The sequence below is a fragment of the Pleurodeles waltl genome, chromosome 2_1 (genome assembly GCF_031143425.1).
Source record: "Pleurodeles waltl isolate 20211129_DDA chromosome 2_1, aPleWal1.hap1.20221129, whole genome shotgun sequence".
In the NCBI taxonomy this organism is placed as follows: Eukaryota; Metazoa; Chordata; class Amphibia; order Caudata; family Salamandridae; genus Pleurodeles; species Pleurodeles waltl.
This window is the reverse complement of record NC_090438.1, coordinates 479,954,479-479,980,092: the sequence shown is the minus strand read 5'-3', so window position 1 is coordinate 479,980,092 and position 25,614 is coordinate 479,954,479. Positions and strand designations below refer to the sequence as shown.

The 25,614-nt window shown below is 42.4% G+C and overlaps 1 protein-coding gene across 3 annotated transcripts in view; it reads right to left on the bottom strand.

Moving 5' to 3' along the window:
* Positions 1 to 943: 943 nt before the first annotated feature.
* RBM41 (RNA binding motif protein 41) overlaps positions 944 to 25,614 on the bottom strand; it is an 83,269-nt gene continuing 58,598 nt past the window's right edge. For 2 of the 3 annotated variants that reach the window (XM_069213594.1, XM_069213602.1), the window contains exons 5-7: positions 16,585 to 17,003; positions 10,364 to 10,511; positions 944 to 1,966 (exon numbers count right to left, since the gene is read on the bottom strand). In XM_069213594.1, the coding sequence (XP_069069695.1) occupies positions 1,851 to 1,966; positions 10,364 to 10,511; positions 16,585 to 17,003 (683 nt within the window). In that variant the 3' untranslated portion in view covers positions 944 to 1,850. The remainder of the gene's footprint in view (positions 1,967 to 10,363; positions 10,512 to 16,584; positions 17,004 to 25,614) is intronic. The other variant, XM_069213611.1, reaches the window with a different exon arrangement.

Sequence of the window (25,614 nt, the reverse complement as noted above, 5' to 3'; positions counted from 1 at the left end):
TTGCTTTTAAACCTAAAAGTACATCCCTTAGTGAAAATACAGACTTCAAACTAGAACATGTTCTCCCTCTTCCTCCACTTTTGTGATGAAAATAATAGTCCAAGCAATGTGTACATGCATAGCCAATTGGAACAGAGTTTAGCACTTCCTGTTCAGTTTAGGAAGTTTCTGCCTACTTACAATTACATTTGTGAGAATGGGAAGTAGTACTTTAGGAGTTATCCTTTATGCACTCCTACATGTCTTTGTGAATCATCCTCAAAATCTCCAACTCCCTGTTAGTAAATGTATTAAGAGGGTACAGTTCTTTCTATGTGTACTAACCCCATGTGAATATTTCCTGAATATTGTCATTTTATAGTTCTGGGGTCAATGTGTAAAGCCATGAAAAGGTAAGTAAAAGCGTATTACAGAAGTACCACTTTACATATTCCAAAATGCCTTTGTGAATAGGCCCCTGTGTATTTAGAATTTGTTTTCTGCTTTTGAACTGCAGTATGACTGTGCAGACACAATGCACACACAACCTTTTCTACATAAATCCAACTTCACAGTTGTGCTGTGCTATTTGAATTTTAGCAATGGGAAGCCTTGACAAAATTAAACTAATCGCAGCAATGAAGTGAACTATCTCGTCATGTTACTCCTCATGTCTTTAAAACTGAAAACAGCATCCCCTTTAAAGTCCTTTGGAAAGAAGTTGGGTCCAACAACAATCGCTGCCTTTACCAAAAATATCTAAGGGCCTGATTTAAAGTTTGGCGGATGGGGTTACTCCATCAGAAACGTGATGGATATCCTATCTGCCATATTACGATTCCATTATATCCTATGGACTTCATGATACGGAGGACGGAATATCTGCCACGTTTGTGACACAGTTACTCGTCCGCCAAACTCTAAATCAGGCACTTAGTCTAGAAAAAATATTTGGAAGTACACGTTCACATCTGTATTTTTATTATCAATATGGCAGCAATCAAATATAAGCTTTGAAACAATTATACAAATAAAATGCTCCATTTTATGTCGACAAACATTTATATGCAACATTTTATACTTTAGAGTGCCTTCCAAATAGACCTTCCTCCAAACAACAAAAATACAAATATGTGTAATGACGGGTCTTATAGAATAAGCACTTGCTAGGACACATTTATTAAACTTTACTATTGGATACAAAAATTCATTCATAAACAGGAGCTCTTCATACACTTCCGTCTTATCTTTTAACAGCTGGTTTCTCTGAGTGATGATAAAGGGAAAATAGAACTTTCTATGTGTACATTTTCTAGGAGGCAGCTTTATAGTTTATTACGGCAAGAGTACAAATGAAGCCTGGTAAAATGTGCTATTTATCACTTGATGTCTCCAAACTGAGGACATAATGGCACATGCTTTATGTAGTCCATCTCTGCCACAGCCCTGGTAATGTAGCTTTAATACCTTCTTTTATATCTAAATTAAGAGGATGTTCACTTCATTTTTACTTGTCCCCTTATTTTTAGATCTTTATGTTCTCAATGCCATTTAATTTACTCTTTCATCTTGCGCTTTACACTTATCAAAGCTCACATGAAAGATGTGTTTAATGCACGAATTTCAACCTGTGCAGATACTTCTGCAAAAGGTTTGGGGCTACACAGCCCAGTGATAAAAACAGCTGACGGCACCGCATAAAAAAGTATGGATCATTTCTCTGCCAACTCTACTTTGCACCAACCCTGGAGGGCAGCTTTCCATGTAATCTTTTAGAAACTTCAGCTCCAACATCTGCAATTGCATATGGGATGCCACAGCCACTGAGAATCACACATTTCTGAGTAATTCTTTGCAGAAGCAAGTACGGATCAGGAATGCAGGTTTAAGGTCTCTGGTTTGTTTTTCCCAAACTCAATTACCAAAGGTTTTCCAAGGAGATTGTATCCATTTACCAGCAACCGAGCGTTCTCTGCAACAGCAACACCTGGAAAAAAACATAACACAAACTCAGAGCCATTGACAACCAATTAACACTGTTGTTGTAAATGTTGACCTAACATCGTCAATGGTCAGCTACATCTTTCCTGCATGAGGGCCTCGAGCACTTATATCTCTAATTCTCCTTTCGGTGAAATCCCAGACAACAAACTCCCTGATTAAAGGAAATCAGAGTAAAATATACAATGTTACTATTTTGGCAGATGTGTGAGGCGATCATAGGCTTAACCAGCTCATGTCATGTACATAATACCTTATGCCCCCATTCTGAGTGTCTTGAATTTCTTCTATTAAGTCCACTCGCCACCATGGAGGTACTGATACCAGGTGTTATGTGGTGGGGGAGTTAATGGGGGTTACAGGTTGAACCCAGAGGTTCCCACAGAAATTAAAGTAAACTGATCTGTTGTGTTTTATTAGATTTCCTATTTTTGATGGGGACTAGTAATGCTGCTACTGTACTCAACTGGAATTAAATGGCCACTCACAATGAAAGCCTTTCTACTAATGTAGTCTACCTAAATTGTGCCTTGGCTCTGTGAGACATAGGTAGGTTAGTGATATATGGGATAAATTACCCACTGATATGCATTATAAGGATATTGCAAGTCACCAAGGATTTCCATCTCAATATAAAGTAATGGAACTCCAAGGTGAATTGCAATATCCTCATGACGCACGGTAAGGTTTTTTTTATTATTTATATTACATGGTTTCACAATCACCTTTGCCACATACCAATTAAATCCTTGGCACAGTTGCTCTTTTATATGAAAGAGACAGAGCATGTTTGCAAAAATACAAATAGAATTTCCAGTGCAAAATAAACAAATAAAAGAAGCTGATAAATATGTGTTGCAACAAAAAAAAAAAAAATAATAATCTTAGAATCAGGTTAATACAAGTCAGTTTAAAAAAAAAAATGAGTAACAGCTCAGAATGTGTAGAGAAGCAGATGGATTCAAACCTCATAATTAACTAAGAAGTGCAAAAATAAACATATTGCAATAAACATTTCCTTTTTGCTTGTCATTGTACAGCTTGAAAAACGAAGCAGCAGAAAGAAAAGCCATGTCTCAATTTCTTTCTTTACACAGCAGCTTTGATAACCTCTGTGACCCAACTTACTTTCCCCCTCGGCTGCTGGCTCCGGCAGCAGACATTGGGATGTCAGAGCTGAAGTGTAATAAGTTACTACAGGTGAGGGGCTACACCATTTCTTTATGATAGACAACAGGGTGTCACAAATTGGCGATTATAAAGTAATTAGAGACAGGTTTTTACAGAGGGATTGCAGGCATTACATTCAAAATATTTCCAATAACTTAAAAGTAAAAACTAACAAACACATAGATAAACAAAACATAAATGTAATCTAATTTAAATAGTCAAAATAATATATGAACGTCCATAATTAATAATCTGAAGTAAAAAGACAATTATTATTATATATATATATATATATATATATATATATATATATATATATATATAAAATAAAATATTTAAACAATTAGATTTGTATTACCTTTAAAATTAAAATATATTAACAAAAACAAATATCCTATTTGATTTTTTTTTAAATATGAAAATAAATCTATATAACATATTTCCATAAATAACTGAAATATTAAAGAGCAATAGGAAATATTTAACAAAATAACAGCAATCAAAAATAAAGAACACTAGCAAATGTTCTGAACTTCAAAGGAGTCACATTGGCTATTTTAACTCCAATCTAAACAAATGTAGGAAATGTTTTGGACTTTGGAGTGGTTAGTCTTATTAGTCCAACGTCAATACAATCAACAAAAGAGAACATGTTGGACTAAGGAAAGGTTACATTTAGTACTCCCACTCCAATCTAAGCATAAGTAGGGAAAGTGTTAGATCCACTAAAATCTAAGTATCAGTAGGGAAAGTGTTAGACTTTGGAGGGGTAGATTGACTATTTCCACTCTGATGAAAAACCAAAATTGTGGAAAGTGTTGGGGTTTGAAAGGGGTTAGATTTAATATTCCAAATGCAATCTAAGCAACAGAAGGGAAATGATAGATCGTTGGAGGGGTTATATCTATCTCTACTCCAGTGTAGGCATCATTTAGGAAAATGTTGGACTTTGGAGGAATTAGATTTACTATTCCTATTCCAACGTAAGCAAAAGCAGGGAAAGAGTTGTACCTAGGAAGGGTTACATATACCATTCCAATTCCGTTCATTAAAAAACATTTCAACCCTTAGCTACATAAAAATATACCAACTATATTCAAAATAATATATGCTGTATATTCACTCAGTATTATACGTAAGTGACAAACAAATACAAACCTAATTGAACAAATAAAAAACTAAATCAATAAATTTAAAATAAATTGCTTCCCTACACCCAACACAAAACCATCAATTTCCAAAAATGTAAATCAATTATAAAACAGTAATATTAAAATAGTAACTAAATAAAACAAAATTAAAGCCAATAAGAAAAAGTACATTTTACAAAGTTTACACACACGCACACACACCAATGAATTAATTAAAATAAAACAGATAATTCACTTAAAAAACTAGACTGTACATAAATATTTACAAATTAAATATTCAATTAACAGAGAACAAATTGAGAGAAAAACCCAAATACTTATAGTTTAAATAATTTCCCACCCTATTCCCGTACAAACCCAACACGCAATGCCTAAATTAGTAATTTATCTATAAAAAAATAACATAGATGTTAAAAATCGTAAAATAAACCTAAATATTTACACAAACAATTAAACAATTTATATAGGTAATTACCAAATAAATATTTAACATTAAAAGCAACAATTCATAATTTAAATACGTTCCCACTCTATTGCCATGCAAACCCAAAAATCTGCTACTAAATTACTAATTAAATGTCACATACTGGACAAGCACAAGCAAACCTATTAAGTATAAATTATTTGAATTGTCTTGACTTTATTGAGGTAGCTGTACACCCCTGTGTGATATGTTTGGATACAGAAATGGGATACCACACACAGTCATCTATATACACAGGCAAAATTAAAAGAATAGATGTAAATTCAGACATACAGGCACACATGCAGACAAATGGATGGATTGAGTGGGTGTATACATGGATAAATAAAAGAAAGGTTGTAGGTGCATGCAACAGTGGATAGCTGGACAGATGAATGGGTGTGTGTGTGCATAATTAGAAAGATGTAAGGCGAATGGAAGTGTGAATACTAGGAAATGGACAAATTAATGAATGGAGGAGACTGTACGATGAATGCATGGGTGAGTGTGGATGATACTTGGAATGTTGGCTGAGTGAAATGGATGAATGCATTGGCGGAAACAGAGATAAAGGTGAAAAATGCATATATGGGGTGGAAGGAAACAAGGGGAAATGGACAAGTACATTACTTTGGGTAAATAGAGAGACAAATAAATGGGGTTGGATGGATGCAATATTCTTTAGCCCCCAAACCGAAAATTAGATAATAGCTTCTACATAGCCCCATGTTATGCCTGCTCACTTGGCAGCTTAAATTTCAGCTTTCTTTAGCCAACAGCATGTTCCATTCTGTGACGTGTACTTCTGTCATTAAGACTGTAAGCATGGTTTTAAATATACCAGTATTTAAGTGTTTTCTAAATATAAACAGTAGGATTCACTGTAGTGCCACTTGGTAGCCAAGGGGAGGGTTAACCGTCCACAGATTTGTGAGGTTGTTTATTTGGTAGAAATAATTTGCTCTTTAGAGTTGTGCCCAGCCAAGTCTACTTAGGATACAGGAGCCTCTGCTGGACTACAAGCATGACCGGGTTGTAGCTGGCATGCAGCTGCTCCAGCATGGATTTACTGGACATGCAACTTATTGCAGAACCCTCCAGGTAACACCAGGAACAGAAAGCAAGTGAGATGTATCAGCAGCAGCCCTACTTCAGATGTTTGTGTAAGTTAGCTGGTAAGCAGGCAGTCCAGTCATGGATGTTTCCTTCACTGCTGTAAGCTTGCTGGTGAGCAGCGAGTCTATTTATTCCTGGGGGCCCTTTCACCAACAAAGTTCCAACAGTGAAAAAACAGCTATGCTGTGCTGCTCAGCGAGTCTCACTTCCCAGTATCTCATCATAGTTCTGTGGTGCGTCAGATACTATGCTCAGGCACTACTGGCGGGTTGCTGCTTAGACCCACCTCTCAAGATCATTAAGGGCTCCAGCTGCTGCTTCCTAGGGACTTTCTACTCATAGAGAAGGAAATAGGTGTGGCCTGCTGCTCAGTTAGCCTGAAAAATTACAAGTGTCAAAGATTTATTTCACCATTCCACTAATCACCTTTTTATTTTCCTCGGTACAAGGCCCTAAATTGGATGGATATGGTCAGACATGCGTCCCATGCTCCAAAGGAATCAAGCTAAAACTCAGTGATGACGCCTAATGAGGCCAAATGTAGTCTAGCCTTGCTTGTGTTCTCAAATAGAGGAAACCTGATGCTGGCAATTTGGGAAAGACTGTTCATCTATAAACAGGAACATGTCTGATGTGCATATGATTGGTCTTTGTCTAATGTGATCCCTGTCTGAAGTGGTATAGTGGATCACTCAGGCATCATTCATTTAATGAGCTAGACAGCCATAAATGTATGGAACAGAATACAAACAATATAAAAAACACATAAAACCTGGTTAAAATGAGAAAAGCATAATGTCATAAAAATCAAACTATATATCAGAAGTATATCTTTCAAATATTACGAACAATCTGACACTCCAGGTCATTCTTAACAGTTAGAGTACTTCCAAAGTAGCTAATTACTGCTTCCAAGTAGCAAAGACTACTAAATCGTTAACTGCTGAAACATGTCATGCCTGTTTTATGCTGTCTTATTTTAGCAATTTGCAATATCAGTGCCAGAAAGTGTGTTCACAAGGGAATATATAAAGTGCAAAAGAGCATAGAGGGAATGATGTTTTGTTGTATGAGATTATCGCAAGAGCGTTTCAGAGGGTTATTGCGGGGACATTATGGAAAGTTCATAATCCGTGAACAGAAAATCAGAAGATACAATATTACAAGGATAAAGCATGATTAAGAACAATATAATGCTTATTTCATTAAAAAGTAAGCGGTGTGTTGAACAAAGATTCCATTAACTAATTACAAGTAGGTTGACGCACCTTATCTCTTCTCTTTTCCTGGCAATTCGAGCAGTCGTAATATGATAAATCACAGCATGGCAGATTTGCATTGATCCTACCTGTTAAAAACATCTCGCTACATTCTTGCCCTGTCTTATGTTAGTGGCTTGCAAAACCGATGCCGGTATATGACTAGGCAAGGAGCTATGTAAAGTCTGTACTGCTATGTTGAGTAAATTTATTGCAGTGACATTTCAGATGATTTGTAAAACAAGTTCCATGCAAAGGAAATGCAAACAAAAAGTTCAGTGTGCTGAGGCGAAGACATGTAAGGTAAAATCTATGTGGGTTGCGTATTAAAACAAGGTAGTGTTCCTGCACTCTAGCAGCTGTAAATGCAGAGTACATAACAGCCGCCTACGTACCTTAAGACGATGTATGAAAAATTAGGGATTTTGCTTGTTCTTTTGAGGCAGTATCAATACATTCTGGGTTAAAAAAAAAGAACTCTAGAACGGCCAACTTCATAAATGACCTTTTCACATAAGTGAGCCATAAAATTGAGGCCATGTTGCCCGATTATAAGCAATCCCTAAGAACTGAGACGGAGAAACAGGCCTCAGGCTTTCACGAAATCTTAAATCATAACATTAAAGGGGTCACTTTAATAGCACCTTCCAGGTAACCCATTCCTACATCAGAATGAGAACTATCTCCAGCCATTTGAAGAATTTCTGCATTGGTATGTCCCCAGACTCCACCCCATATAGGCCCACCAAAATGGATTTGCTCTTGCGTATTTATATTAGTTCTTTCACTGGCTTATGGCAAAGCTTCACGGCAAATCGAATGAATGTTTCAGTTACTGGAGTTGTGGAGATGCTGAGATCTTAAGTAGTTGTTCCCATTTTAACACAGAGACAAATGGGATTTCCAAATAGCTCAAGTTTTTAGCCTTGGCAATCAGAACTCTCCCAATCGAATAAGGCTTAGATTTAATATTTTTGGGACCACTCAACATAATAAACTGTTTAAAAAGATTTACTTTTAAATCTAGGTTGTGCATAAACCATGTAAGTGAGTTGAGAAGATTTGGTAGCCAGTTTGCAGTTCTTGCAATAAGGACTGCATTGTCTGCATATAGGAGAATTAGGATGGGGTGTGTCCAAACTTGTGGCATATCTTTTCCTTTAAGAGATAAATAGCTGCCCCCCATTAATATTTACGAAAAACAAGAATGGGACAAAGATGCAGCCCTGTGATACTCCACATTTTAAAAACCATCATTAGTGATCAGCCCTTGCCCCATATCAAACCTTTGCACATGTTACCCCGTGTAGGCACCTAAGAAGTGTGATAAGTACCTTCTCTACCCCCATGTTTTCCAGTAGAGTCCACAGTATGGAAAAATGTACCATATCAAAAGCACAGGAGAGGTCCATGGAAGCAATATGTATGGCACTTCTCCCCCTGGCCTTGACGTACTTCCCGATTATGAGGTACAGACGGAGGCATTACTCAACTGTTCAAATGCCTGGGGGGAGTCCAATTTGCACATTTGGGAAGATGCTATTTTCTTAGATCCACAAATCCCAATTGGAAGGAAGGACTCGGCCCAAGATTTTAGTTGTGGACTACAGTAAAGAGTGCAATAACAATTAGGGTGGTTCCTATCCCCTTTCCTAAAATGAGTACTATCACTGCTTCTTTCCATGAACCTATAACTGGGCCAACAACAACAGCTTGTAATACATTTAGTAATTATTGGAGCACACAGAGGAATGTCTTTGAAAATGTCCACTGGGACTCCATCAGATCCTGGCGCCTTCTCCGAAGTAACTTCTTTAATGTCAATAGTTTGACATAATGCAGCTGCCAAATCAGTTACTTCAATATTCCTCTCACTGAATGCCTGATTATTGATATAGTTTGCATTAAAGACCTTGGAAAAGTGATTGACCCATGTGTCGGTGGGTAGTAAACACTCAACCTTGGGAACTGCATTGTCTGGAAAAAAGGGAGGTTCACCACTTCCCAGGACCCACAGCTGTTCTTAGCATTACCTGCAGCTTCAAGATCCCCCCAAGCCTTATCTCTTCTTTCCTCTAATACTTTCTTATATGTCCACCAAGTATTTTTTTAAAATCTTCAGCACCCTTTGGGCATGATTTAAGTTTTTATTTAAGCTGTACATGTCCAAGCCAGGCTCTTGGAAGAAAACAAGTACTGCTGCAATTCCTAAACTGATGGAAAGGGCAAACATGATTGACAATAGAGCAGAAATAAAATTGTCAAAGAACAGGAAAAGAGTGAAAAAGATATATACATCAGGGGGAAATATTAATTTAAAAATGGTGATGCTTGCTTGTCCTAAGAAACAGCTGTCTGGGTATTCTAAACTTGTAAATGTAAATAAACAATGCAATTTAACACAAATTGTATGTGCGATAGGAGCAGAGGTATCTCTTAAAGCAACTACGAGTGAGGAGGAAAAAAAAGTCTAAGACATGGTAAGAAGTGTATTAATAGTATCCTGAGAGATACTTTGATAAGGAAAAGACTCTTGATTGCAGAAACCGAGAAGTAAGCCGCTATATCTAAATGACTATGATTGATCTAATTTGTTGTTTATTTTTCATTTTGTTGTGCTGAGTATAAGGCGGGAGGTGTGCATTACCCTGAATGGTAGATAAGTGATTGGGTAGGTTTGTGCAGCCACTACACAAGTGTGGGTGGGTAGATGAGATAATAGGTCAGTATACTGGGTGCGGTTATAGCCTGTATGCTGACTTAAAATGTTGTGGCGTGGATGCTTGTTCTGGAAATGTTCAAGAAGATGAAGACAAGGGTCTTACTTTGGTGGGTCATTCAATACAAGAATAGCTCATGAAAGGATGTATTCACAATGGCAGTGGTTATTTCTCCACGTTTGTATGGTTTGCAATTTGCAGCTCATGCACTGATTGTAGTTTTCAGAATTAGTAGCAAAGAAGTGAGCTATGCATCCATTTTCAGTGAAACTGTTCTGCTTAAAAAGCGTAAACTAAATCTGAAAACGGATGTCTCAGTTTGTGCTTGTGCATGGGCACTGACCAGTATCATGATATGGCCCAAAATACTGTTTTGCTGACCACATATTGCCTCAGACATGTTACTGTTGAGCACCTACAACAAGAAATGAGTCACGTAATATCTTTACATATTTAGAAACTAGTGTACAAACCTTTATCTCGCTTCCTTCATTGCATACTTACTAGGGAAAGTTATAAAGGCTTGGCCTCTCATACGACCGGTCAAAACTCGGAAATTAATCTGGGGTTCATTTTTATGCTGGAAACGAGCAAAGAGTGAAAACAGATCCTTAGGTGTCACCCGGGGACTGAGATTTTTCAAATAGAGCACCTAAAATAAGTGGAATGATGTTAGTTCCTGGACACCAACCATAAAAACCTTAAAGCACGTATGCCATTTCATGACTCTCTAATTTTACAATTTAATGTGTGAAAAAGCACAACCAAACGTACACGAAGTTGCAATTATAAAACCTGAGACATTCTTGCAGCTGGTCCATCCCCGACATTAGTACCTTTGACCTGGTTTTAAAGGCGTAATGAACACTAATTGCAATCAGTTATGGGGCAGTTTTCAGGATACACTCGGCTGCTTGTGAACAACTTTTCCATTTAAAATGGGGAAGAGAAACAAAAAGAGCAACAAACACTCATTCCTTCTTTTTCCTCTCTGCTTCCTTTGTAGTCATATTGGAGAGGAATACTAAAGGTTCCCTTCCAGAGCAGCCCTAGAAGAGTGTAGCTGCTTGGTGTCACATTTGCATGGCCCAACACTACATTCTTCGAACAGGAAAACCAGAAAGGGAGCACCCTGCCTCACACTCCAGCATGCAGTCAGTCCCAGTGCATCATGGTAAATGCAGTACACGTTCGTTTTTTATCCATAAAGTAAAATAAAGTGCCACTGAGTGGTACAGAAACCTGAGAGGACTTTTGGCAGCATTTCCAGCAACCCCACAGACAAAGCTGCTCTCTGCTGATGAAGGGCTTACCCAGAAACACGTGTCCAGGGATTTACAGCACTTGCTGCACCTACCAAGGTGAAAAACTTTAGTTTACTTTAAGGATAAAAAACGAAATTGTACTGCATTTACCATGATGCACTGGGGCTGACTGCATGCTGGAGTGTGAGGCAGGGTGCTCCCTTTCTGGTTATTCTTCTAACAGGACTAGGTTGCCATTCTTCAAACTCCCTCTGAGAAGGAACCTCTGGTACAGGCTTGTTGGCTGCAAGTTTGGATGGTTAGACTGCATTGGCACTGATTGGCAGTGGTTGCTGTTTGACTAAAGAACAAGGAATATTTACTGGAGTTCTACCACCAACACGCAGCTGTGTGGTGCACATTTCATTAAGACTAGTACTAAACCTGATGCCCTGAACAGACTTGGCTGGCCTGCCCTGCTAGTGACTTTGCCTATATGAAATCTCCTAGCCAGACTAAGGAACCTAAAGACACGGACAAAAGAGTGCCGAAAAGTCCTCAATACCACTCCCCAAAAACCAGAGGAAGGCAGCATATGAAACCAACTACTTTCAAGAATGAAAAAGCTCAGTGGTAACTCTACCTGGCGAGTGCACTACCTCTCTTCTAATAATGGTTGCTTTGTTACTTTTGTTCATCTTTATGGAACCACTCTAGTTGCCCTTTCCTGTTTTGCGGTATCCACCACAGCTGCCCTGGTGTCATGCGAGTGTCCTTTCCTTGCCCAAGTGAAGGAAATGTTGCTGTGGTCAAGAGGGCAGGGAGCAAGGGGCATTAATGTAAATAACCTACCTTTGATAATGCTCTTTTTGGTGGATACTAGGTCTAACTGCAGATTCCTCAACTATGGAATATACCTAGACGCCAGTCTGGATCCAGAAGATTTTTCAGCATAGACCCTGCGTGGCAGTAGCTGGATTTGTGCAGCTCCGCCTCAACTCGTTTCCACCCTAGAAATGAGGACTTGAGACACATGTAGGTGCCACAATATGACACTGGCATCAGTTTCTTTCTGGATTTCATCCATGCCTCAGAGATCAAAAAAAAAATTTTTGTGCTAGTGTGCATCTCTCTAATTTGGGACCTTTGTAGGTGGAGTCCATAGAACAGGGAGGTGGGAGGGCAGTCAGTAATCTGCAGTTACAGTATCCACCAGAAAGAGCATTACTGAAGGTAAATAACATGTTCTTCTCCTGAAAAACTAACTACAGTTTCCTAGCCTGCCGAATGGGGACTGTGGAATGACTCACACAAAAATGTTCTGCAGGACCAAATAGCCAAAATACCATTCCTAATAGACCTGGCTATCAAGGCAGTAGTGCTTTGTAAACGTGTGGACTGATGCCCAGATTGCAACTTATAAGACATCCAGGACAAGCACTCATCATGCCAATAGGATGTAGAAACCTTGGCTCTGGTGGAGCAGACCCTCTGTCCGTTTGGAAGCTGCTTCCATCGTACAGGAGATTTTAACTTAGAGAACTATCCATCTGGACAGAGTAAATGTCTGTATCACTTTGCATTTCTTTGTCCCAGCGAACCCCCAAAAGAGATGCTCGTCCATCGGATGGTCTTTGGTACACTCGATGTAACAGCTGAGTGCTTTTTTTGGTGTCCAAATGATGAAGTCTCTTCCTTCCCTTTCAAGGTGTGAATGATGGACTGCCTAACATGAAATCATGCAAGCACAACTTCTGGGAGAAAGAATGCTCTAGTCCTTGGCACCAGTAAGTCCAGAAAGAAGGTGGTGTAAGGAGGCCTGTTTCGCAAAGCTTATAGCTCACTTACATGACATGTTGACATTAATACCATGAGAAAGGCAGTTTTCAGGATCAGGAGAAGTAGGAAGCAGTTGTGTAACAGCTTGAAGGGAGTACACAAAGGTAAAGTAACAACAAAATCACAAAAAGCTTAAGGGGACATATGAGGTCCAAACCTTTGAGAAAGCGCATCACAACAGGTATTTGAACAAGGGTGGTTGGTCAGGTAAAAGCAAGAATTTACCCTCAGATTGTCCCACTGAAAGTCCTTGCTGGGCCAAAGACAAAAGAAAAATAAGACATCTAACAGTTTAGCATACAATGGGTCCATGTTACGGGTCTTACACCAAGTCACAAACTGTTACCTGCATCCAGCGAAAACAGATTTTGCAGAAGAGAACCTGGCTGTCAGGATGACATATACTACTTCTGAAGGTTTGTCCTCCCTGGCATTTACGGGTCCCATCAGGATAGGGGAAATGCCCTAATGATTTTCCAGTTCCAGAGGTGCAGGGCTTTGATGCAGAGTCAGGACCCTACCGCGCCCTGGTTTCTGCAATAGCACATAGTTTGGTATTCATGACAATGTGAATTAGACTCCTTTTGATGGATGGCAGGAACAATTTCAATGTTAATTGAATGCACCACAACTCCCACAGGTTGATGTGGAGGAGGGTGTCCCCCGGAAACTAGAGGCCGCTCATCTCCATCTCGCCTTGTTTAACTCCCAAACCCAGCAGTGATGCGTCTGTCATCAGTGCCAGCTATCGGTGCGGTAGGGAGAGGGATCTGTCCAACTGCAGTCGAGCAGCCACCACTGCAGATCACTTGCAGTCTTCTCTGAAACTGGGTTGAAGTCTAGAAAGCATACTGCAACTTCAAATCCCACTCCAGAGAGTGCATATGCCAGCAGGCAATAGTCAGCAAGCAGGATGGAAAGGGCCAATATGACAAGGAAACTAAGGACCATCCCCAATGAGAATGGAGAGCAAGGCTGAAACTTCGGGATCATAGTCTAAATCTCCTGGACTTGCGGTTTCAGAGGGAATGCCATACAGTGCACTGCATCCAGGATAGCTTTGATGTAAGGGAGCCTCTTCCGAAAGAGGCAGGTGTGACTTTGGCATTTTGATAGTGAACACCAATGATATAAGGAAGTTTGATATTGTCTGGAGGTGGTCTGCGATTGACTGTGGGAGCCCGCATTAAACAGCCAGATGTCATGGTTGGACAGGACTCTGGCTATGTGCAGTATTGACAGGACTGTGGCAACATGCCACTTGTTTATTTGCAGGTTGACAGGAGCAGGGTTAGGTCCAAGGGCCATGAGGGTGTCAGTCCTGGTCTCATTGAAAGGCAGTAGGGGCTCAGTCTGGTTTGCAATATTAGTTTGTACCTCATAGGAAGGCAATTACAGATCACAAAGTTTGGCTGCCAGTCTCACAACCATGGCAAGAGAAGACTCTTTTGTGGAAGGACCAGGGGAAGAGACCAACTGTCTGTCAGGTGAAGTGTACAGCCTACTTGCTTCTTACAGGTCCATATAAAAAGTGATGTCATGGTTGTCAGAACCCCGTTCAGGGGGCCACTGGGCATGCAGGGGTAACTGAGCTCAACTGAGGTGGTTGAGGCCTTTTACTCCTAATGCCCTGTGTCCAACCCTACTATGGATCCCACTTAGCTGGGCCAAGCACCCCCTTCTGTAACTGGCTCTCAGTTAATATTTTGACACGAGCAGTCAAGGCTCAGTCGGAGGGAAGTGTAGATACAGTGAACACAACTCATAAGTCAATGTGCAAGCAGCACCTAAGCATTTTAATTTTGACTGTGTCACTTTAAACACACACTGTCATCACACACACATTTGCCCTGCTGTGCACACTACTCCACACTGCACTCTCTGTGTAGTGTATGTCTTGTGAGCTCACATGTATTCAGCATGTTTTAGCCAGGTACTCAGTTCCTCATTAACTTGATGTAGGCCATGAGGGAGTTAAACACATAACAGAGGAACTTTTATGAAGGTGAGTGAGCCTGCAGGTGTCACTCTATGACACAGGGTATAAATAATCTGTTCACTACAGCTGATCGCTACACGGTATACTGCCAACACCGCGTTTGTGCTGTTTAATTCCTGGTGAAAGCAGTAGCCTTCCAACACTATGATGGTAGCACTTTGGGTGCCCTTCCCGGTCCAAAAAGATCACAATCCGTAAGACAGGCCTATGTTATGGTGCACATGCATGATTGCCAATGACAAAAAACTGCTTTAGCAAACCAGACAACAATACAGTTGGGCACTAAGCACAAGGGTACAGGTCTTCACCATGCAGAGGACTTTTCCCTCCCAACAATCACACTGTGAGGAGAACTGATTCTCACCATCACCTCATCGCGCTAAAAACTGGTTAGCTCTGGTTAGAGTCAGATCCGAATATTGGTGAAGTACTGGAGGATTGCTTCTATGGAATGACAGTGTCTAATTACAGTCAGAACATATAGGGGTCAGGCATGTAGGAACTGAATTGAGCGCTGTTTCTGCTAAGTTGAAACTCATTTAGTGTGGTGTTGGTGTTGTGGTGGTAGGAAGAGGCATGGTGCCAGATGTTTATTCGGAGCAGAATCGGCAGAATCCAACGTACTCCGAACCACTAGTGGTAACTCGAGTGGAGTACTCTGCAGATCCATGGAGCCAGAAGGTGTACCAGACCGCGCCAGTAAGGAGCCGAAGATACAGAGTATGGCCCCCTTAAGGGCCTAAACCTTTTGTGGCATCACAGACGGACTGGGAACTGAATCAGAATTAACTCCAGACTAGGTTTGTCAGTTCGGGAGCGAGACCGCTGGGGCACCTTGACGTCCTTGTGGCTTCTCAGATGAAGAATGGAGAGGCTGGGATGAGGCCTGCTTGGACGTTTTGTGTTTTTTGGGGTATTTATTTTTTACTTTGACTTACCAGAAAACTAGAAACACAATGGAGTCCTAATGCAGGACACACCCAGATAGAGGAAACTGGTCCATGTCCATGACTTCGAGAGAGAACGGCCCTTACACAACTTCCTTCAGTGCTCAGCAACATATAGCTTGGCTTTGCAGCCCTGGATCAATTTAGGGTTTATCAGGCCACACTCTGTGCATGACCTCAAACACGGAGGCATATCTCGTGGAGATATGTCACAAACATTTGTTTGCGGCAGTCCTTACAAAGCTTAAATCCTGTAGTTTTAAAAGAAGAAATATTACCTCACACACTGGAAAAAAAAATTCAGATAAAAAACTGAACAAAGTAGGAGCTAGTTCTGGATCCGTGTACAAAGATGTGTAAAGAACGGATGCTATGTTTTTTTCTTGGATCTGTGCACAAAGGTGTGCAAAGAACGAATGCTATGGTTTTTCATTTATGCTTTTCCAGTCATCACTTCCAGGGAGGAGTGCACTCGATGCAGAGCCGCACAACACCCTTTATTGACACATAGGGCCCAGACTTGCAACTAGGGATATTTTACAGTTGAGGAATTTGCAGTTCGAAGTATCTGTCAGAAAATGGGGTTTCCTAGGGGAAGTTGTGTCAGTGTTAACTACAGAGACATGAATACCATCTTTGTAATACATACACACAACATATCTTTCATATGTAATTTTGTGAAAAGTTGAACTGTACCTTACTCGGATTCCCAGGGCTGTAGGAAGCAAACCTAGGGATTTTCCTGATTTCATCCTCACTAAGACGATTCTTTTTTATTTCTTCTTCTGTCACAAATTCCACATGTTCTGTGACAACCACGGGCCCTCTGTTCCCTACAGATGGAGCACCAGTGGTTTCTGTTGCAGGGAGCCTGAGGAATTCCTTGTCATTTTCAGTTTTCTTCAGAAAGTGTTGAGGTCGGTTCAGGTCAGTGCTAAGATCTTCTTCACCGCAAACTGCAGGTGATGTGTCTGGGACAATGCAAGTAGGTGATGAGCTATTGCTCTTGGCAAGCTGAGGATTCCCAGCCGTGGTAGGCTTGATGATCTCATTATACACTGCATCCATGGAGCTTCCTTGATGACAACCAGTTCCAGTTGGGTTTACTGTTTCATCTGAATCATGGGACAAGAAACAAACACATCTGAGGTTTAGGTTTATGTGCTTGGCACAGCATTTGAGTGTAGTAGCTCATGACAATTGTAGTTTCTTGTATTTCACTTTTAGCCATGTTATAAAGACACATTCTGGGTGAGATCATGATTTTCTTTTTTTTCCCACAAAACAGTGAAAATATTTTACGCCTTGAATGACAGATTTGGAAATCTATTCTTTTTTACAATCATATAAATTCACAATGCAACAACGTGAACTTGGAGCTGAAAATTATTATGGTGGTTTATACTTTCATCAGTTAATGGAGAAAAAAAAGTGATTGTATTGCAATCTTTCAGCAGGCCTCTTTTTTTCCTCCTTCCCTTTCAGACGGAGCAAATCAACTTACTTACCATTTGAAGTATATACTTACAGCCTATTTACGTGAATACCCACTATATCTTATCATATTCTTAAGAACAATAGTGTCCCAGAAGAAGAGTTACAAATGTCACAAGGTCTATTGCTAGTCTGTTTCCTGACGTAGTTGTGGGCTCAAATTCAGTCAACCACAGGGCTACACAGGAAAAGAATATCCCAGAGGCACACACAACACAGCTCTGCTTCCACTAGTCAATCCTTGCACAAGTAGCTTTTCCACCTCATCAGCAGTGTACAGTTCAGGCAACTCACCCAACCTTATGCTCACCCACTCCTGAGAGTCAAACCAGGCTCACTAACGTCTACTTCCAATGGATCCCCATTCAGTCACCAGCTAGGAGTGTACACCTACAAGGGCATTGCACGCCTGGACCTGTCTGGGTCTGTTAAAGGCGAAATGCGAAACCCTCTGTCCCCGACTTCATTCTACAGCACTTCAAAGGAAATACACTACATATCTTCTACCCATAACTGTCTGTCCCCTCTCTATCACAGGCACAAGCCACCAGCTCATACCCATGCTCCACACACACACACACAGCTCAAAGATCATCATCCATAACATACTTGTCACCTCTTAAAACAAACACACTAAAAAGTAAACTGCACCACATGCTAATTAAAGACCACTTAGTAGTCATGAACTCAGCAGGCCTAGTTGACAGTTATCGTCAATAGCAAGCACACTGCCATTGTGGCAAGCACAGGGATCTGGCTCACTTTAATCATCACAAACATCTTTGATGCCCTGGGAGCACAAGACTATAACATCCACTACATCACCTGCACTAGAAGAGGTGAAAGGGGAGCTACATTCATCCAATATTCATCAAGTCTTTGCACAGTCTAGCATCAACCAGCCTTTAAAAGATTGAAGCGCCTATCCTGCTATTTCACTCCATCAGCCACAAAGGCCATCATATTTCCATGTATCTACCAGACTTATGGCAGCACACAAGCATCCAAAATGCTTTATTTTATCACGGCAGTGCCTCACTATCCTCTAGCTTGCTTCAAGAATAACATCTTCCTGAGAGGCTCTAACCTCCCATCAGAAACACCTTCCAGGGACATTGAGGACGTCTTTCTCAACATCCTGACCAATTTGCACATCGCCCAGTTTGTCACATTGCATACTTACACTATGGGAACATCTTGGACCTCATCTGCATTGACTTAACAAATCTCACTTGTCATCCACCACAACGCATGAACCAGAGTGAATATGCAACACCCTCTTTTGAACTGTGCAACACCTACTCAAAAACTTCAACCACACCTTCCAGAGGAATACAGATTTCTTGGCACCAAGCAGATCTGTCTCCAAGAAGCCAAACACTCCACCTCATGGTATAGCTAAAAGCTTACTCACAGCAAAAACACAATCACAGGACAATAGAGAATGCAAATTCAGGAAGACCAGGCAAAAGAGAAGAGTCCGCAAGTAAGCTGTTCATGCAGGTCTCTGGCGTAAACCCCACAACTGATCAACCACCCATCACTGTCAGAGGAGAACTGCCCAGCAATCAATCACTATTTCCAACACAAAATCTGACCACATATGTAAGGAACAATAGCACCCGTAGTCACCACAGCCTACCAAAATCCTTCAGTAGTTCACATCCTATCCAAAGAACAGAACCCAGATGGTCCACATGAGATTACACCAGTTCCGAAGTCATCCCCATCACCTGTGGCACTGCCCAAAGCTTTATCCTTTCACCAGTATTCTTCCATTTTTTTAAAAACTCACTGAGAGTCCATCTAAAATCAAGGGAATCAGTATTTGCTAATGCAAGGATGAGACACAGACTACAGCACTGAAGCAGTATCCCCGAGATCTACTGAATAGTATTGTAAATGAACAGCCTAATTACAAGCCTCTGTAGAATTATTCTGATACTTCGAAAACTTCACTGGTTTTTACTGCCAGCACATTTCATATTCAAGACCAGCTGCATCCTTCACAAAGCAGTCATCCCTAATAACGTACCATACTTCGTGACCATGATCGAGATCTCCTGTAGAACAGACACAACATATAGCAATACAATCACCAGGATGGAAGTAAGGAAGCACAATATGAAAAAGACAAGGAAGAAAGCCTAACCCCTTGCTGCACAATGCAACATATGAAACTACATATCAGTTCAAATTTGGAAGGTCAATGCTTTCCCCATTTCTGGAAAGAACTGACAACACACCTTTTCTGATTTCTCAAGGAGTCCCTACTTCCCACAACCAGTTCTCCAGCTTCTTCCATCTTCTTGGTACAGCCGGAATTCCCCTCTCATACTTTTTCCATTGTCCTCTATTGCCAAAAGCACCTCGTGCTGACCTGCTGTAAACACCTCTTCTGTACAATTCTCTGCTGCTTTGCAGCTAAATGTGTGCTTTATATATCTCATATATGCATACATCCACCATTACCTTATCTTACCATTACCTGTTCTTTAGAGCCTCTCATATTGCATCAATATTTACTTCATATTTAATCATGATACACCCTTGGTTAGGTTCCATAGGAACTGCTTCATTTAGTTGATTTCCGAACACATAGATCAACTACCTTCCCTCAGTTGCTACACTACAAAACATATTTTATTCAGTAAATCATCTCAGGTGAGTAGTTTTATCCAGTGAGCTTCACAAAGGGTATAGTTAATAGCCCATACGAAGTAACCATAGTACTGCTATCAGTTGAAAGAATTTAAGGTTACAAGACAGGTTCAACAAAGTTAATTGCAGAGAGTGTACGTTTATTTTTGTACCCCACGTCTGTAAAAAGAAACGTCTATCACCTTTCTATTGTAATATTAAATGCAGGAATTTTTTTTAAATCAGGGCCATCTAGGTTCTTATCTCGTCAACTGCAGGGTGAGCTTCCAAGCTGCAACTGCTATTTTAACTGGGATTACGAATTGTAGGGCCTTGATTCCATTAAATAATAACATTGTATGTGGTTGACACTTTTACTATTCTAGTGTTTTTCTCTTTTTACACGTAATCACCCGGCTAATCATACAGGTTGTCATTATGACATTGGCGGCGAGTGATAAAGTGGTGGTAATACTGCCAAATTATGACCATGGCGTTGATACCTCCCATAGACAGCCAATGTACCACACCAACCACCAGGGCGTTAGCACTACTGGCCACGGCGGTAGACATCAACAGCCAGGCGAAAGACCGCCCACCATATTATGACATAGCAAACCGCCAGGATTTCTGGTGCGGTACCTACACCATCAAAAGCCTGACGGAAACAGAACACAGAAAACAAAAGACTCACCAACAGGTACACAGAGGACTCCGCCGCCACCATGGAACCGGAACTTCAAGTCTTCCAGATGCTATTCTACGACATGGCCCTCTTGCGAACACCAACGCCAACGAAGGCCACGATGACGGTGAGTACAACCACCTAGCACCCAAGGGAGGGAGGGAGGAAAAAAAGAGTGACAAACACACGCACAACACACACCATTCACACACACACACCATACACAGAACCAGCTGCAGAGTTAAACTAATGTCACAGGGCACCGCTTAAAATAAAACAAGAACTATGAGAATCCACAAACACTGTAATTTGATGCCAACAGCCACCACATTGTCACCTGCATTTGGAATCAAATGGACAATGTTTAGAATGGGCCAATGGGCAGTCCAAAGTACAAAACGCCCACATGGCCACAGGGCACAGTCCAAGGCTCCACTTGATTCCTGACAACTTCCGGAATCCACTGTTCAGGGGCATCATGTTGGAAAGGGGCAGGCACCTCAGAGGGAAGGGGGGGGGGGGCACCTCAGCTGAAGTGAGGAACTTGCCCACTGGTTCTGAAGGAGGCTCCATGCCCATTGGTTTTTGCAGGGGAGTGCAAGGCCATAGTCTCTGAAGTGGGGAACTTGCCCACTAGTTCTGGAGGGAGCTCCATGCCCATTTGTCTTTGCTGGGGAGTGCAAGGCCACAGTTTCTGAAGTGGGGAACTTGCCCAGTGGTTCTGGAGGGGGCTCCATGATAATTTGTCTTTGCTTGGGAGTGCAAGGCCACAGTCTCTGATCTTGCCCACTGGTTCTGGAGGGGGCTCCATGGCCACTTGTCTTTGCTGGGGAGTGCAAGACCACAGTCTCTGAATTGGGGAATATGCCCACTGGTTCTGGAGGAGGCTCCATGCCAATTTGTCTTTGCTGAGGAGTACAAGGCCACAGTTTCTGAAGTGGAGGACTCACCCACTGGTTCTAGGAGGGGCTCCTTGAACAACAGTCCCTGTAGGGTGGCCTACATGCCCTCTGTTGGAGGTGAGGGCTGCTGTGTCTCTGCTGAAGTTGAGGGCTGCTGTGTCTGCGCTAAAGGTGAGGGTCACTGTGGATGCCCTCCAGGAATGCATTGCATTTCTGCATCTGGGGTGCCAGCCCCTGGATGGCATTCACAATGGTTGATTGCCCTACAAAGATGTATCCCAGGAGGTCAATCGCCTCCTCACTCAGGGCAGCAGGGCTCCCTGGGTCAGGGCCTGAGGTGCCTGCGGTGAAGGGGATGCCCACCCTCCTAGGTGAGCAGACACGGGCAACTCAGTGAGGGCTACTGGGAGGGCGGTGTTGGTACAGAGGTGGCAGCTGTACCTGAGGCTGGGGTGGTTCCAGAGGTATCCGCCACCACCAGGGAGCTCCCATCGGAGGAGGAATCAGAGTCAGTATTGTCACCTCCTTTCTCCGCTGTGGTACTCGCCTTGCCCTCCGTCCTACTGGTCCCCTCGGCGGCTGTGGACTCTGCCTCCTGGGTCCTTGGGGATGCAGCTCCCTCAGTCACCGGTGCCCCTGCTTCTCCACCAGGTGATGCTAATGCACACATGGACAGGATGACAGAAGATAATTGGGGGGAGGAGGGGAGCACTGGGTCAATTACAGCAACACCACCAAAGTTGACATACAAATTACCATCACACACAGGGATCAGAATTGAGCCACCACACTGTCATTACATTGGCTGAGTGCCACAGTAAGATGAGAGCCAACCACCGCCAACTGCACCCCTCCTGGGACCCACTAAGCCCTGTCTGACATGGAATGCTACCTATCTAGGTTACCAGATTTTGCTATACACCCATTTACCTTGAGCTGGATCACGCAGCAATGGCTGAGCTGGCATTAAGGGGCACCCACTAACTGAAACCCACCACCGGGATCCCATGCCAACCAAATGTAATTGTTGTCATGTTCACTGTACTCATCCTCTTGTGGCGGCTGTGCTGCCCTGAAGCACCCATCCAGCTCTGGGTAGACCACCGCCAGTGTGCGGGCCATCAGAGGGGTCAGGTTCTGATGGGCACTCCGCCTTTGTTGGGAAGCCATCCCCAGCTGGGCCTCTGCGGTCTTCTGGGCGCAGTGTCTCAGGTCCTCCCACCTTTTCCTACAGTGGGTGCTCCGCCTGCTATAGACCCCCAGTGTCCGCACGTCCTTGGCGATGGCACACTACAATCCCTTCTTCTGATGGACACTGACCTGCAGAGGTAATACAGAGAGGACACCATTAACCATACAATCCAGCCAGTCACACATATGGCCCAAAAAATACCCTTTTGATCTCCGCTGGCACACACATCACCTGGAGCACTGCATGTACACTACCACCAGCCATACCCACCACCCAAATTACACACTGCTAGCACACACATCTCCATGCAACCTTGTCACATGCATCATGCCCATGGTGTATTCACTTGTTGGTCTGGAGACCCATACAACTGTCAATACAGGGGTAGGAGCCCATCCACTAGGCGCTCTAACTCCTCCGAAGTGAAGGCAGGGGCCCTTCCCCCTGTCACATGGGCCATGGCAGGATTCAGACACAGGTCACAGCAGCACACGCAGTGGAGGTATTGTCCTGTGGAAAGTCAGGAATCAAGTGAGGTTTTAGACAGAAAATGACGGTTAAGTCCACGGTGGTGTACACTGTGAATGCTGCCACTAATCCCCACTGGACACTGTACTCCATAGATCCCCATTTTAGCCAATGAGGAATAGCACAGCGGTACAAGACCGCCTTCCGCCATGGCGCCTAATGCCGGCAGAGTTACATCACTTTCACCTGTCCATACTTACAGGACAGGCGGTCGCCATTTTATGGTGGTGGACAACATTTAGAAATAGGAAACTGCGTCACTGCCATAAATTGCACATACATTGTCATTCACATTGTCCGATTACATACATGCTCTATGTACACTGAGGTGGTGGTTCCATTGTTCAGAGTGTGACACCTTACTCACTCTTATTTCCCTTAGATACCTACCACTGAGGAGGAATAGGAGGACACAAAACCCGGTGTACAGACCCCTTGTGAACTTGGCTACACTGGAGGACAGACACATAATACTGACATAGACTAGACAAGGCCACAATCACAGAGCTGTGTAGTCAACTGGAGCCTGATCTGATATCAGCTATCTGTCATCCCACTGGGATCCCCCCTCTTGTACAAGTTCTATCAGCGCTCCTTTTTCTGGCAACTGGTTCATTCCAAGTAACAGTGGGCTTGGCAGCAGGAATGTCACAGACAATGTTCTCAATAGTGCTGGCAAGGGTTTTGTCTGCCTTGGTCAAACACATGTGCAGCTACATCGCTTTCCCCCCAAGTGGAAGATTTGGCCACTGTAAAGGCTGGATTCTATGCAATAGGACATATACCAAATATTATTGGTGAGACTGACGGAACAGATACTGCATTTGTCCTCCCCCCGCGCACAATGAACAGGTATTCAGGAATCAGAAGACTCACTCAATGCGCAAATAGTGTGCCTGGCTGACCAGTACATCTCCCACGTCACTGCCAAGTATCCTGGGTAGGTGCATGGCTACTTCGTCCTGTGGAATAGCAGCATCCCAAATGTGATGGCACAACTACAGAGGCACAGGGTGTGGCTAATAGGTGAGCCTGAGTCCCAACCCACTTTATATCAGTGTATGCCTTCTGGAGTCGTCCCCCATACCACTGTGTAAGACTAATGTTTGTCCCTCAATAATTGCAGATGACTCTGGCTACTCAAACCTACTGTGGCTCCTGACCCCTGTGAGGAATGCCAGGACAGGGGCTGAGAATCAGTATAATGATGCACATGGGCGAACCAGGTGGACCATAGAACGTACCTTCGGACTCCTGAAGGCCAGGTTCAGATGCCTCCATCCGACAGGTGGGATCCCTGTGCTACTCCCCTGAGAAGGTTTGACAGATAGCTGTTGCATGTTGCACAACCTGGTCCTCAGACAACATGTGCCTTATCTGCAGGAGGAGGAGATTGGAAATTCCCCTGTGGCAGCAGTGCACCCTGAGGACAGTGAGGATGCGAAGGCAGAGGATGAGGATGTGGTCAAAAGAACATCAGTTATACAGAAGTACTTCCAATGAGACACAGGTGAGACAGTGGAACTGACCATTCCTCTGATTATTTATCCTTTCAGTATGGCTGTTGCATGATGTAGGTGACTTATAAGTTACTTAAGTGCAGTGTAAAATGGCTGTGAAATAACGTGGACGTTATTTTACTCAGGATGCAGTGGCATTCCTGTGTAAGAATTGTCTGAGCTCCCTATGGGTGGCAAAAGAAATGCTGCAGCCTATAGGGATCTCCTGGAACCCCAATACCCTGGGTATCTAGGTATCATATACTAGGGGATTATAAGGGTGTTCCAGTGTGCCAATCAGAATTGGTAAAATTAGTCACTAGCCTGCAGTGACAATTTTAAAAGCAGAGAGAGCATAAACACTGAGGTTCTGGTTAGCAGAGCCTCAGTGATCCAGTTAGGCACCATACAGGGCACAACCTATGAGCACTGGGGTCCTGGCAAGCAGGGATCCCAGGGACACAGGCAAAAACAAACATACATACAAGTAAAAAATGGGGGTAACATGCCAGGTAAGATGGTACTTTCCTACACATGATGGCAGTCAATTCCTTTGCTTCTCAACTGACTGTCACCTATGCCTTCTCATTTTGCAGATGTTGGTGTTATAACAACTGTGTACTGATGACTACAGACAGCTACAGGTCATTTGTATGCTATCACAGAGTTCAGGTCATTTGCACAAGATGTAACTTTAACAATAATTGCAAATTTTCTTAACATAAAGCACTATCACTCAAGTTGTGTTCAAGGGTGTTTATTGTAGTGAAATTTATAGACGGAATA